At 42.7% G+C, this 14790-nt stretch overlaps 1 protein-coding gene across 2 annotated transcripts; it reads right to left on the bottom strand.

Annotated features, from left to right (window-relative positions):
* Window positions 1–1917: 1917 nt before the first annotated feature.
* dhfr (dihydrofolate reductase) lies at window positions 1918–13896 on the bottom strand. Of its 2 annotated transcripts, XM_046351443.1 has the most exons (7): window positions 13680–13896; window positions 13184–13233; window positions 8552–8657; window positions 6949–7075; window positions 5766–5881; window positions 3142–3261; window positions 1918–2099 (listed from the first exon to the last, which is right to left on the bottom strand). In XM_046351443.1, the coding sequence occupies exons 1-6, from the start codon at window positions 13769–13771 to the stop codon at window positions 3180–3182; spliced, it is 573 nt and encodes a 190-aa protein (XP_046207399.1). In that variant the 5' UTR covers window positions 13772–13896; the 3' UTR covers window positions 1918–2099; window positions 3142–3179. The 2 variants fall into 2 exon arrangements, with proteins under 2 accessions (XP_046207399.1, XP_046207398.1); XM_046351442.1 differs by lacking the exon at window positions 1918–2099 and having other exon boundaries at window positions 3077–3261.
* Between the last annotated feature and the right edge of the window lie 894 nt (window positions 13897–14790).

Here is a 14790-nt window from a genome sequence, read left to right as displayed (position 1 = left end):
GAGGAGAGAGACAAAGAGAGGAAGGGATGAAAGAGACAGAGAGGGAGGAAGGAGAGAGAGACATAGAGAGGGAGGAAGGAGAGAGAGCAACAGAGGGAGGAGAGAGACAGACACAGAGAGAGAGAGAGAGAGAGAGAGAGACAGACACAGAGAGGAAGAGAGAGCGAGAGGGAGGGAGGGAGGAGAAAAATAGATAGAGGGAGGAGAGACAGAAAGAGCAACAGAGGGAGGAGAGAATGAGTGTGACAGATTGAGAGAATACAGCAAGGAGACTGAAGAGGAGAATGTTGACAGTAGGAGGAGCATTAATAGTGAGGAGACTGAAGAGGAGAATGTTGACAGTAGGAGGAGCATTAATAGTGAGGAGACTGAAGAGGAGAATGTTGACAGCAGGAGGAGCATTAATAGTGAGGAGACTGAAGAGGAGAATGTTGACAGTAGGAGGAGCATTAATAGTGAGGAGACTGAAGAGGAGAATGTTGACAGTAGGAGGAGCATTAATAGTGAGGAGACTGAAGAGGAGAATGTTGACAGTAGGAGGAGCATTAATAGTGAGGAGACTGAAGAGGAGAATGTTGACAGCAGGAGCATTAATAGTGAGGAGACTGAAGAGGAGAATGTTGACAGCAGGAGGAGCATTAATAGTGAGGAGACTGAAGAGGAGAATGTTGACAGCAGGAGGAGCATTAATAGTGAGGAGACTGAAGAGGAGGAGCAGGAGTGTTAATAGTGAGGAGACTGAAGAAGAGAATGTTGACAGCAGGAGGAGCATTAATAGTGAGGAGACTGAAGAGGAGAATGTTGACAGCAGGAGGAGCATTAATAGTGAGGAGACTGAAGAGGAGAATGTTGACAGCAGGAGAATTAATAGTGAGGAGACTGAAGAGGAGAATGTTGACAGCAGGAGGAGTGTTAATAGTGAGGAGACTGAAGAGGAGGAGCAGGAGTGTTAATAGTGAGGAGACTGAAGAAGAGGAGCAGGAGTGTTAATAGTGAGGAGACTGAAGAAGAGGAGCAGGAGTGTTAATAGTGAGGAGACTGAAGAGGAGGAGCAGGAGTGTTAATAGTGAGGAGACTGAAGAGGAGGAGCAGGAGTGTTAATAGTGAGGAGACTGAAGAGGAGGAGCAGGAGTGTTAATAGTGAGGAGACTGAAGAGGAGGAGCAGGAGTGTTAATAGTGAGGAGACTGAAGAGGAGGAGCAGGAGTGTTAATAGTGAGGAGACTGAAGAGGAGGAGCAGGAGTGTTAATAGTGAGGAGACTGAAGAGGAGGAGTGTTAATAGTGAGGAGACTGAAGAGGAGGAGCAGGAGTGTTAATAGTGAGGAGACTGAAGAGGAGGAGCAGGAGTGTTAATAGTGAAGAGACTGAAGAGGAGGAGCAGGAGTGTTAATAGTGAGGAGACTGAAGAGGAGGAGCAGGAGTGTTAATAGTGAGGACTGCTGGTCTCTCAGTGAAGAACACAGGACAGCCAATGAGGACCTCACTGATGGTACAAAACATGGGTCTGAGGTTTAGGTTGTGCACAGGTCAACACTCCCCTTGTCTTTTTGTTGTAGTGAAAACTCACACTGTGTATGTGTGTGTATTAGAGAGAGACGGAGTGTGTATGTGTGTATTAGAGAGACGGAGAGACAGAGTGTGTATGTGTGTATTAGAGAGAGAGACAGAGTGTGTATTAGAGAGAGAGACAAGAGTGTGTATTAGAGAGAGAGACAGAGTGTGTATTAGAGAGAGAGACAGAGTGTGTATTAGAGAGAGAGACAGTGTGTATTAGAGAGACAGAGTGTGTATGTGTGTATTAGAGAGACAGAGTGTGTATTAGAGAGAGAGACAGAGTGTGTATGTGTGTATTAGAGAGAGAGACAGAGTGTGTATTAGAGAGAGAGACAGAGTGTGTATTAGAGAGAGAGACAGAGTGTGTATGTCCCCCTGGCATTATGTCATAACTGTTGAATACTCCAGGTGTTAACTGTCCAAGTCTCCATCGATCTGTGTGACGACTCGACAGTCAGACAGCGTCAGGTCCTGGACACTCAAGGCTGAGGTAATAAAGACGGCCTTTTGAGCAACTCAACATCCTGTCAGCATTGTGCTCAGCCTGTGAAGACAGAAATATGACTGTTTATAGCACGTCCTTCACGGACCAGGACTAACTACTCACCAAGAGTCATACAGAAGTAGTTTACTCAGGGTCAAAGAAAGAGGCGGACCAAGGTCAGATTAGTCTCAAGTGTGTGTGTTAAAATATCACATTTATCAAAAAAGGCTAGCACACAAAAAAGGGATTCAGTTGTGTAAATTCATCTCATTATTTACAGATTTCGATCCGCCTTCAAATCAGCTTTTGTCTCCTCCAGAAACAGGTGCTCATCACTCACAGTGTGTTTGTGTGATAATACGAGTGAGTGTCTCTCATCAGAAATGCTAATGTCGGTTCTCTTCAACATTTTCCAGACTCTCTCGTGTGCATGGCAGTGCACCGCAGGCTGAGGGGCACATGGCTCTGATCTCTGTATAATGACTCTCCTTTAAGTGCCAATCAAGGTGTGTGTTCTGTGTATGAATTCTGTGTCCTAGTGTGTGTTCTGGAGCGTTACAGCCAGGGCAGTGGGGCCTAATTGAGCAGGGTTAACATGATTAAAGCCACAGTGTGTGTGTGTGTGTGTGTGTGATGGAAAGGTGTACTCCTCTGCTGTGATGGGCCACTCCAGACACCTGGTGAGTTAATTAGCTTTCTAGTGAAAACCTTCTGCATATTCATGTCATGTCTCATTTGGAGTGAGCAGTCATGTCTCAAGCTGCATCCCAAACAGCACTCTATTCCCTACGTAGTGCACACTTCCTTTGACCAGGGCCCATTGACGCAGTCAAGAGTAGAACAATCTACCTTAGAAACCACTGTTTTTACGTGTTTGTGCGAGAAATCTGTATCAAATGTTTCAATATTTGTCAAGTCTATTTCTGTGAGAAAAAATATCCAAGGACATAAAAATATAAACAAAACAGAAAGGAATAGGAGAAGGAGAAAACACAAAACAACCAGGTTTCCTTTCGATGAAAATATCACAATTGTAATGGAATTAAACACATTTTATTAATTACATTTGAGTGACAACAGTGAGCAGCGAGAAAATATTTACATGACAACACAGGATGTTTTCCTGGGTGTGTTTATAGCTCATTGGTCGATGCTTTCGTAGACTTCAAATCTGTACTGTACCCCAGCCTCCTCCTGTAGGTCCTGTGGGACTCCTGGGAACCTGAGGAGAGACCGAGAGAGACACAACCACTCAAATCTATCCTCAATGCTCCACTCAAATCTATCCTCAATGCTCCACTCAACCACACAACAACAAGGACCATGAATTTGGCTCTTCACTGAAACCAGGCTGGCCAATTTCAATTCTTTAGGGCCATCGTAATCTTGGTCAATATGGTACTTTACACCATAACAACACCATCTTGTGGGTTTGTCTCCGTTAAATTTGTATTAGATAACATTCACGAGAAGAGAGTTGACCCCACGAAGACAAAAACATTTATCATTGAGTTGAGATATGGTTTAATCTGACCCCAATGATTTAATCTGACCCCCATGGTTTAATCTGACCCCATGGTTTAATCTGACCCCATGGTTTAATCTGACCCCATGGTTTAATCTGACCCCATGGTTTAATCTGACCCCATGGTTTAATCTGACCCCAATGATTTAATCTGACCTCCCCATGGTTTAATCTGACCCCCATGGTTTAATCTGACCCCATGGTTTAATCTGACCCCCCCATGGTTTAATCTGACCCCCCCATGGTTTAATCTGACCCCCATGGTTTAATCTGACCCCCATGGTTTAATCTGACCCCATGGTTTAATCTGACCCCATGGTTTAATCTGACCTCCCCATGGTTTAATCTGACCCCCATGGTTTAATCTGACCACCATGGTTTAATCTGACCTCCCCATGGTTTAATCTGACCTCCATGGTTTCATCTGTTGTGTCTGTTATAAAAACCTCAGAACGTGACTTGAAATGGGCCTATTCACTGCAGATGTACCTTAGCATACCCCCCCTCCTTTTAACGAAAGATCTTGCATTTTTAAAAACATTTTAAAATACCTTTTTAACTGTGTTTTTACTTGAGGTTTTGTGGACTCGACACTAATTGATGTGCTCTCTGACACCTGGAGCTGCATGGCAAATGGTCTGGGAACAAAGAACCAAGAGCTACGGACCAGTGTCATTCCCCATCTGAATGGCCAATATGTCCCTCTCTGTTACAGTAAATCAAATCTAATGTCATTGGTCACATACACATGGTTAGCAATGTTAATGCGAGTGTAGCGAAATGCTTGTTCTTCTAGTTCCGACAATGCAGTAATAACCAACAAGTAATCTGACAAATTCACAACAACTACCTTATACACACACAAGTGTAAAGTAATGAATAAGAATATGTACATATAAATATATGGATGAGTGATGGCTGAACGGTATAGGCAAGAAGCAGTAGATGGTATAGAGTACAGAATACACATGAGATGAGTAATGTATGGTATGTAAACATTATTAAAGTGTTGTTATTTAAAGTGACACCTTTATTAAGTCAGTTTACTTAAGAGTTAGTGATGGCGGTTTAACAGTCTGATGGCCTTGAGATAGAAGCTGTTTTTCAGTCTCTCGGTCCCTGCTTTGATGCACCTGTACTGACCTCGCCTTCTGGATGATAGCGGGGTGAACAGGCAGTGGCTCGGGTGGTTTTTGTCCTTGATTATCTTTTTGGCCAGAGAATTTTGTTTTTCATGGTCAGTCCTTCAGAGGCCTTTTGGTAAATTCCAAGTGGGCTGTCATGTGCTTTTTACTGAAGAGTAGCTTCCGTCTACCATAAAGGCCTGATTGGTGGAGTGCTCCAGAGATGGTTGTCCTTCTGGAAGGTTCTTCTATGTCCACAGAGGACTCTGGAGCTCTATCAGAGTGACCATTGGGTTCTTGTTCACCTCCCTGACCAACGCTCTTCTCCCCCAATTGCTCAGTTTGGCTGGGCGGCCAGGTTTAGGAAGATAATTTGTGGTTCCAAACTTCTTCAAATTAAGAATGGAGGCCACTGTGTTCTTGGGGACATTCAATGCTGCAGAATGTTTTGATACCCTTCCCCAGATCTGTGCCTCGACACAATCCTGTCTCGGAGCTCTACGGACAATTCCTGCGACCTCATGGCTTGGTTTTTGCTCTGACATGCACTGTCAACTGTGGGACCTTATATAGACAGGTGTGTTCCTTTCCAAATCATGTCCTTCTGGTCCTTCTGTAGCTCAGTTGGTAGAGCATGGCGCTTGTAACGCCAGGGTAGTGGGTTCGATCCCCGGGACCACCCATACGTAGAATGCTTTGGATAAAAGCGTCTGCTAAATGGCATATATTATTATATTATTATGTCCCAGTCAGCTGAATTCACCACAGGTGGACTCCAATCAACTTGTAGAAACATCTCAAAGATTGATCAATGGAAACAGGATGCCCAATTTTGAGTTGCATAGCAAAGGGTCGGAATATTTATGTAAATAAGGTATTTTTTAATTTTTTATGTTGTATTCATTTGCAAACATTTCTAAAAACCTGTTTTCGCTTTGTCATTATGAGGTATTGTGTGTAGATTGATGAAGATGTTTAATTGAATCTATTTTAGAATAAGGCTGTAACGTAACAGAAAGGGGTCTTGAATACTTTCTGAATGCCCTGTATGTCTGTATATGAATGAGCGATACTCACTCCGGCAGTAGGCGGTATTTGTCTTGGTTGATTTCAGGCAGGAAGGTGTCACTCTTAAACTGCTGCAGGATCCGTGTCACAAACAGCCTCCTGCTCCCCTGACTCTCCATCATCTCCTGGGGAACCAGACAACAAATATATACACTGAATGTATAAGTTTGGGATTTTAAGACAGAGACCCACATTTTGTCAATCATTTCAGAGTAGGAGTACTGATCTTAGATCTGTTTGCCCTTTAGAACAAAATTAATCAGATTATTAAAGAGGGGGAAGACCTGATCTTAGATCAGTTTGCCCTCTAGAACATAATGTATCAGATTATTAAGGAGGGGGAGACCTGATCTAAGATCAGTTTGCCCTTTAGAAAAAAATGAATCAGATTATTAAAGAGGGGGAAGACCTGATCTAAGATCAGTTTGCCCTTTAGAACATAATGAATCAGATTATTAAAGAGGGGGAGACCTGATCTAAGATCAGCACTCCAACTCTTGACAAATAGACCCAAGACGTTATTTTCTACTAATATGCCCCATTGTAGATCGACCCAGACAGTCTGTGTGTGTGTTCATAACAAGGTTGTGGTTAAATGGAAAATAGTCAAGGTCTTAAAGTCCCAAATTGAACCTTTAAAGAGTTAACCCTTTAGATTGAGATATGAGGTGGAGAGTGTGTGTGTGTGTGGAGAAGTGAAGAGAGTTCGAGAGCGTGTGCTGTATTGTCAAAAGCATCCTTGAGCGATGGGGTCTCCATGACAACCTACCGACTGCCGAGGGAAAGAAAGGTATGAGGGACGCTGTGTGTGTGTGTGTGTATGGAGATTGAAACTTTTCTACTTTCAATTTCTTTCAGATTAGCAGACAAATAGCACAATTGAAAAGTCTCTCAGTGTTTTTGACAGCGGAGAATGCAGTTGAGACCTTGGAGAATGCACCAAGGTCGTCAATGATGTCTGTTTCTGAGGTAAAATATGTTTAGAGCAGTAATGAAGTTCCCACTCTAGTAAACAGTTTCAAAAACGCCCACTCACTCAAAACCCATTTCTCTACAAGTCTGTCTTTATGACCACATCCCTCTACACAAATTCCCATCTGGCCATGTCTCAGAGACTATTGACCCATTCCAAATGGATCCTATCCAATCCTCCACATGAAGGACCAATGGCGAAGGCCTGCGTATTTCTTACCTCATACAGAGAGCTGCCACCGATCACCCAGACCTGGTCGACCCGTTCTGCCATCTCAGCCGTGTCCAGCAGGCGGAGTGCTGAGCAGAAGTCTGACGCCAGCTGGTGAGCCCCGGCTGGAGGCTCTCTGACATTCACACAACACGCTAGTAATGTTAGGGCTACACAGGAGTAATGTTAGGACAACATAGTAGCAATGTTAGGACAACACAGTAGTAATGTTAGGACAACAGTTAGGGCAACACAGTAGTAATGTTAGGACAACACGCTAGTAATGTTAGGACAACAGTTAGGGCTACACAGGAGTAATGTTAGGACAACATAGTAGCAATGTTAGGACAACACAGTAGTAATGTTAGGACAACAGTTAGGGCAACACAGTAGTAATGTTAGGACAACACGCTAGTAATGTTAGGGCTACACAGGTAGTAATGTTAGGACAACACAGTAGTAATGTTAGGACAACACAGTAGTAATGTTAGGACTACAGTTAGGACAACACGGTAGTAATGTTAGGACAACAGTTAGGGCAACACGGTAGTAATGTTAGGACAACACGGTAGTAATGTTAGGACAACACAGTAGTAATGTTAGGACAACAGTTAGGACAACACGGTAGTAATGTTAGGACAACACGGTAGTAATGTTAGGACAACACAATAGTAATGTTAGGACAACAGTTAGGGCAACACAGTAGTAATGTTAGGACAACACAGTAGTAATGTTAGGACAACACGGTAGTAATGTTAGGACAACACGGTAGTAATGTTAGGACAACACGGTAGTAATGTTAGGACAACACAGTAGTAATGTTAGGACAACACAGTAGTAATGTTAGGACAACACGGTAGTAATGTTAGGGCAACACGGTAGTAATGTTAGGGCAACACGGTAGTAATGTTAGGACAACACGGTAGTAATGTTTGGACAACAGTTAGGACAACACGGTAGTAATGTTAGGACAACAGTTAGGACAACACGGTAGTAATGTTAGGACAACATGGTAGTAATGTTAGGACAACAGTTAGGGCAACACGGTAGTAATGTTAGGACAACATGGTAGTAATGTTAGGACAACAGTTAGGGCAACACGGTAGTAATGTTAGGACAACAGTTAGGACAACACGGTAGTAATGTTTGGACAACAGTTAGGACAACACGGTAGTAATGTTAGGACAACAGTTAGGGCAACACGGTAGTAATGTTAGGACAACACGGTAGTAATGTTAGGACAACACAGTAGTAATGTTAGGACAACAGTTAGGACAACACGGTAGTAATGTTAGGACAACACGGTAGTAATGTTTGGACAACAGTTAGGGCAACACGGTAGTAATGTTAGGACAACACGGTAGTAATGTTTGGACAACAGTTAGGGCAACACGGTAGTAATGTTAGGACAACATGGTAGTAACAATGTGTTTGGTTCATAGTATTTAATGACTTCAGTATTACATTGTCCCTTATGACACAGAGGAAGAGAACCTTCCCTATATTACCCTCATTTCTCTTGCAGGTACAGATAACACAGGATGATGAACATTGTATAGAAATGAGTAGCTGGTCAGTGGCTGTCATTACAGATGTCTTCCATGCCTCTTACTTAAGTTCTCTGCTGAGAACGATGTTGATCCTGTTCTTGAGTGGCCGGTTCCGCTCTGGAATGGAGAACCATGTCTTCCGCCCCATGATGACAGCATTCTGTTTACCTAACCAATCCCAGACAGAGATGACAACATTCTGTTTATTTAACCAATCCCAGACAGAGATGACAACATTCTGTTTATTTCACCAATCCCAGACATAGATGACAACATTATGTTTACCAAACCAACCAGACAGAGATGACAGCATTCTGTTTACCTAACCAATCCCAGACAGATGACAACATTCTGTTTACCTAACCAATCAGACAGAGATGACAGCATTATGTTTACCTAACCAATCCCAGACAGAGATGACAACATTCTGTTTATTTAACCAATCCCAGACAGAGATGTCAACATTCTGTTTACCTAACCAATCCCAGACAGAGATGACAGCATTGTTTACCTAACCAATCACAGAGATGACAACATTATGTTTACCGAACCAATCCCAGACAGATATGACAACATTATGTTTACCTAACCAATCCCAGACAGAGATGACAACATTCTGTTTACCTAACCAATCCCAGACAGAGATGACAACATTCTGTTTATTTAACCAATCCCAGACAGAGATGACAACATTCTGTTTATTTAACCAATCCCAGACAGAGATGACAACATTCTGTTTATTTAACCAATCCCAGACAGAGATGACAACATTCTGTTTATTTAACCAATCCCAGACAGAGATGACAACATTCTGTTTATTTAACCAATCCCAGACAGAGATGACATTGTTTATTTAACCAATCCCAGAGATGACAACATTATGTTTACCAAACCAATCCCAGACAGAGATGACAAAATTATGTTTATTTAACCAATCCCAGACAGAGATGACAACATTCTGTTTATTTAACCAATCCCAGACAGAGATGACAGCATTCTGTTTATTTAACCAATCCCAGACAGAGATGACATTGTTTATTTAACAGAGATGTCAATCCCAATCCCAGACAGACATGACAACATTCTGTTTATTTAACCCCCAGACAGAGATGACAAGAATTTAACTCCCAGACAGAGATGACCTACACTGCCCTGAGACAATCAGCTGAGATGTCAACATTCTGTTTATTTAACCAATCCCAGGAGGCCATGTCTCTCAGGGTCCTACACAGCCCTGAGACATGGCTGAGGCCTGCTATCATGTCATGTCTCAGGGTCCTACACAGCCCTGAGACATGGCTGAGGCCTGCTATGATGTCTATGGAGGCCATGTCTCAGGGTCCTACACAGCCCTGAGACATGGCTGAGGCCTGCTATGATATCTATGGAGGTCATGTCTCAGGGTCCTACACAGCCCTGAGACATGGCTGAGGCCTGCTATGATATCTATGGAGGTCATGTCTCAGGGTCCTACACAGCCCTGAGACATGGCTGAGGCCTGCTATGATATCTATGGAGGTCATGTCTCAGGGTCCTACACAGCCCTGAGACATGGCTGAGGCCTGCTATGATATCTATGGAGGCCATGTCTCAGGGTCCTACACAGCCCTGAGACATGGCTGAGGCCTGCTATGATATCTATGGAGGCCATGTCTCAGGGTCCTACACAGCCCTGAGACATGGCTGAGGCCTGCTATGATATCTATGGAGGTCATGTCTCAGGGTCCTACACAGCCCTGAGACATGGCTGAGGCCTGCTATGATGTCTATGGAGGTCATGTCTCAGGGTCCTACACAGCCCTGAGACATGGCTGAGGCCTGCTATGGTGTCTATGGAGGTCATGTCTCAGGGCTGGGCCAGACCTACAGTCAAGCACAGGACTGTTTGATTCGAGAACTGAAGGGCCAAAGTACTTCTTGTTTTCATCCTCATTCTAATCTAGGACTGTTTCAGACCTGGGGCACTCGGTGGGAGCAATTAACTACCAGGTAGAAAGAAAAACCAGAAGTGTTTTGGCACCACAAGGACTGGAATATAGTGAGGGAAAAATCAAGAAAAGGACAGGGGAATGACATTTGACGATGACAGGACATGTGATACAGGTGCTCAGGTCATGTGACGAGCGAGGAGTGAGATGTTATATCAAGTTTGCAGATGACACTGGTGGTAGGCTTGATTACCAACAACGAGGGAGGAGTGAGATGTTATATCAAGTTTGCAGATGACACTAGTGGTAGGCTTGATTACCAACAACGAGGGAGGAGTGAGATGTTATATCAAGTTTGCAGATGACACTGGTGGTAGGCTTGATTACCAACAACGAGGGAGGAGTGAGATGTTATATCAAGTTTGCAGATGACACTGGTGGTAGGCTTGATTACCAACAACGAGGGAGGAGTGAGATGTTATATCAAGTTTGCAGATGACACTGGTGGTAGGCTTGATTACCAACAACGAGGGAGGAGTGAGATGTTATATCAAGTTTGCAGATGACACTAGTGGTAGGCTTGATTACCAACAACGAGGGAGGAGTGAGATGTTATATCAAGTTTGCAGATGACACTGGTGGTAGGCTTGATTACCAACAACGAGGAGGAGTGAGATGTTATATCAAGTTTGCAGATGACACTGGTGGTAGGCTTGATTACCAACAACGAGGGGAGGAGTGAGATGTTATATCAAGTTTGCAGATGACACTGGTGGTAGGCTTGATTACCAACAACGAGGGAGGAGTGAGATGTTATATCAAGTTTGCAGATGACACTGGTGGTAGGCTTGATTACCAACAACGAGGGAGGAGGTCCATTGGAGTGTGGCGTCAGGAAAATAACATCTCACTCAACGTCAACTAATTAAAAGAAGATGATCGTGGACTTCAGGAAACAGCAGAGGGAGCACCCCCCCTATCCACATCGACGGGACAGTAGTGGAGAAGGTGGAAAGTTTTAAGTTCCTCGGCGTACACATCACAGACAAACTGAAATGGTCCACCCACACAGATAGCGTGGTGAAGAAGGCGCAGCAGCGCCTCTTCAACCTCAGGAGGCTGAAAAAATGTGGCTTGTCACCAAAAACACTCGCAAACTTTTACAGATGCACAATCGAGAGCATCCTGTCGGGCTGTATCACCGCCTGGTACGGCAACTGCTCCGCCCACAACCGTAAGGCTCTCCAGAGGGTAGTGAGGTCTGCACAACGCATCACCGGGAGCAAAATACCTGCCCTCCAGGACACCTACACCACCCGATGTCACAGGAAGGACAAAACGATCATCAAGGACAACAACCACCCGAGCCACTGCCTGTTCACCCCGCTATCATCCAGAGGGCGAGGTCGGTACAAGTGCATCAAAGCAGGGACCGAGAGACTGAAAAACAGCTTCTATCTCAAGGCCATCAGACTGTTAAACAGCCACCACTAACATTGAGTGGCTGCTGCCAACATACTGACTCAACTCCAGCCAAGGTAGTTGTTGTGAAATTGTTAGATTACTTATTAGATATTGCTGCACGGTTGGAACTAGAAGCACAAGCATTTTGCTACACTCGCATTAACATCTGCTAACCATGTGTATGTGACCAATAAAATGAGGTTTATATACGGTAGATGCTCCTGACTTTGGACTCAGTACTGTAGTGAGGGTATGTACCGGTAAATTCATTTGGATCATGACAGTGTTTTTACATATTTCTTTACTAAGGAGCAACTCCACCACTTTTGAACCTAATTTTCATTGTGATGAGCACAATACCAGTGTCTACATATGTGAAAACGTTGCATTTTTGTAGACAATAAATATAAAAGTTTAAAAAGTTACACCGATTACATCATCAAAAACAATAACATTTTAAAAACTGTGATTTTCAAACTGAGATTCGTGGTGACGTGGGGAGCTAGAAAACACTCTCCTTTGGGCTAGAAAATTGTTGCTGGTTTTGAAAATCACAATAAAAAAAAAAAGACTTTTAATCCTACCACTTTAAACAATGTGATTTCATTATTCAGAGGCATTTTTATGTAACACATTTTAGCCACTTTAAAAGGACCTTTCTTCTTATGTTTTTAACCATCACTCATTCATATATCCTTATGATCATCCCCTTAGAAAGACAGGTTTTTTTGTTGGTTAGATTACTTGGGTTATCACTGCATTGAACTAGAATTTCGCTACACTCGCATTAACATCTGCTAACCATGTTAAAAATAAAATTTGATTTGATTTGATTTAAAAAAAAAAGACTTTTAATCCTACCCTGGAATGTCCTTTAAAAGAATATTTGCGAGACTCATGATACTTTGCACATGGTGCTATACTGTTACCTAGTGGCCATTAATAATACAGTTTAATGTTGACAACTGTCACAGTGTTTACAACTGAATCAGCCAATGTCTGTATCTGTGTTTGGATTAAGCTCATGTGATTTACACCGCATTGGTAAAAAATACAAATAATAATATGTAATAACCTGAACCAGCACTTTTACCCCCACCGCACATACCCAGCTCTGACTCTACTGATAAAGCTACTTTATTGACGAAAAATATATATTTTTTATACCTTTGATATGTGGTAGTCCCACATAGCTACGGTATCTGAAGATGAATGCACTAACTGGAAGTCACTCTGGACAAGACCATCTGCTAAAATAAATAACATGTCGTCAAATGTGAAATATTTGGAAACTGACTTTACCTTCCACCGAAGACGTCATTGTCATCTTCTGGAAATACTTAAATTCATTACTGTAAAAGAAGTCAACGTCATTATTATTGTTTGTGAGACAAAGGGAGAAAAACAACAGTCCAGCAAGAATGTAGAAAAAAAAAACTGTGAAGTCAATTGTATGGGGTTTAACTACAGAAATGATTGATTTAAGTTATATGCCATGATGTTGTTAATTAATAACTTAAGTCTTGTGCAAAAACCCCTGGCCTTTGGATCCTCGACGTTGTGCATCATCTGCAGCTGACTCTTCTGATTTCCTGCTAGATTTCTGTACCACACATCAATCGACCAAATATTTGCCATTTCAACACTGTTGTTAGCTTTCCATTCGTTGCCAGCTAGTTGAAACAGATATGATGTGTGTATATAGGCTATTGTTGTAGATGGCTTAGCCAGCAGTTAAAGCTAAATGAATGAGGCTAACGACGTTAGCTAAATGGCTATGTAGGCTAACGTTACTTACTTGAGTCTCTTCGGGTGCCAAGGTAGATTCCCGTTATTTCCAATCCCCATATCAGGACAAACAGCCACAATGCAGTTCAGCACACGAGACATTTTCACTTGACGAAAAAAGTGCAATGATTTTAGCTCAACCAAAATGAAGATATTCAGTACCTACTAGGAAGCCAACTGTGGACTACTGTACAGTTCCCGCCAATATAGATACATATTTAACCGGATATGATAACGTATTGTGTGGCCAAAGATTTGTTATAACTAAACCCAGATAGACCACAGCCTGTCGTTTCCAATGGAAACAAATGAGCCATAGTGGGCAGAACCAAGCACGGGTTAGCAATATCCTATTGGCCTGTTCTAGCATATATCTGCATATTTCAGTTTCAGAACGCCTACTCCATGAAGTGCGCGTGTGCAATAACTACATTTTGTCGTTGCCCTCCTTCTAAACAACGTGATGTTTTACAACTTTGGTAAAGGGTAAAATATACAAAACTTAGTACACTCTGGTCGTAGCAGATTTTAGTTTTGGGAACAAAAAACTGTATTGAGATCAAATGTTTAATCGATGAGAAAAATTACAGAATGTTGGTCAAAAACCATCTCCTTCAATCTTCTCCCATTGCCGGCCAGTGGACTTCCTCTCACTACCATTTTTGGTGTTGAGTGGAAACGCCAAGCCGCTGCGTCACAAATCCAGTGAAATATCGGTTTCATTGTTCTATCTGTGGTATGGCCCAACTCTTCTTCGAGGCAGTACATTTCTCAAATATTAGCCACTGCCCTCTATAGGTAATTTTTGGAACATACTATACTGCATATGTCAATGTGTAGATAACAAGGGGAAATCTAAATTACAGTGGAGAGAAGAAATGTTGGGCCGAGAAACTCTCTCTCTCTCTCTCTCTCTCTCTCTCTCTCTCTCTCTCTCTCTCTCTCTCTCTCTCTCTCTCTCTCTCTCTCTCTCTCTCATGGGAAACATATGTTTACAATGCCAATGCAAGTGACGTAGATAATAAACAAAAGTGAAATAAACCATAACAATTGTACCATAACACTGAAAGATAAGATGGGTATGATGGGGTGGATGGGTTAGGGGCAGGTGAGAGGTGGGG

The sequence above is a fragment of the Oncorhynchus gorbuscha genome, linkage group LG05 (assembly GCF_021184085.1).
Source record: "Oncorhynchus gorbuscha isolate QuinsamMale2020 ecotype Even-year linkage group LG05, OgorEven_v1.0, whole genome shotgun sequence".
Classification (NCBI taxonomy): domain Eukaryota; kingdom Metazoa; phylum Chordata; class Actinopteri; order Salmoniformes; family Salmonidae; genus Oncorhynchus; species Oncorhynchus gorbuscha.
Note: the sequence above shows the minus strand (reverse complement) of the source record. Positions and strands in the feature narration are given on the sequence as shown.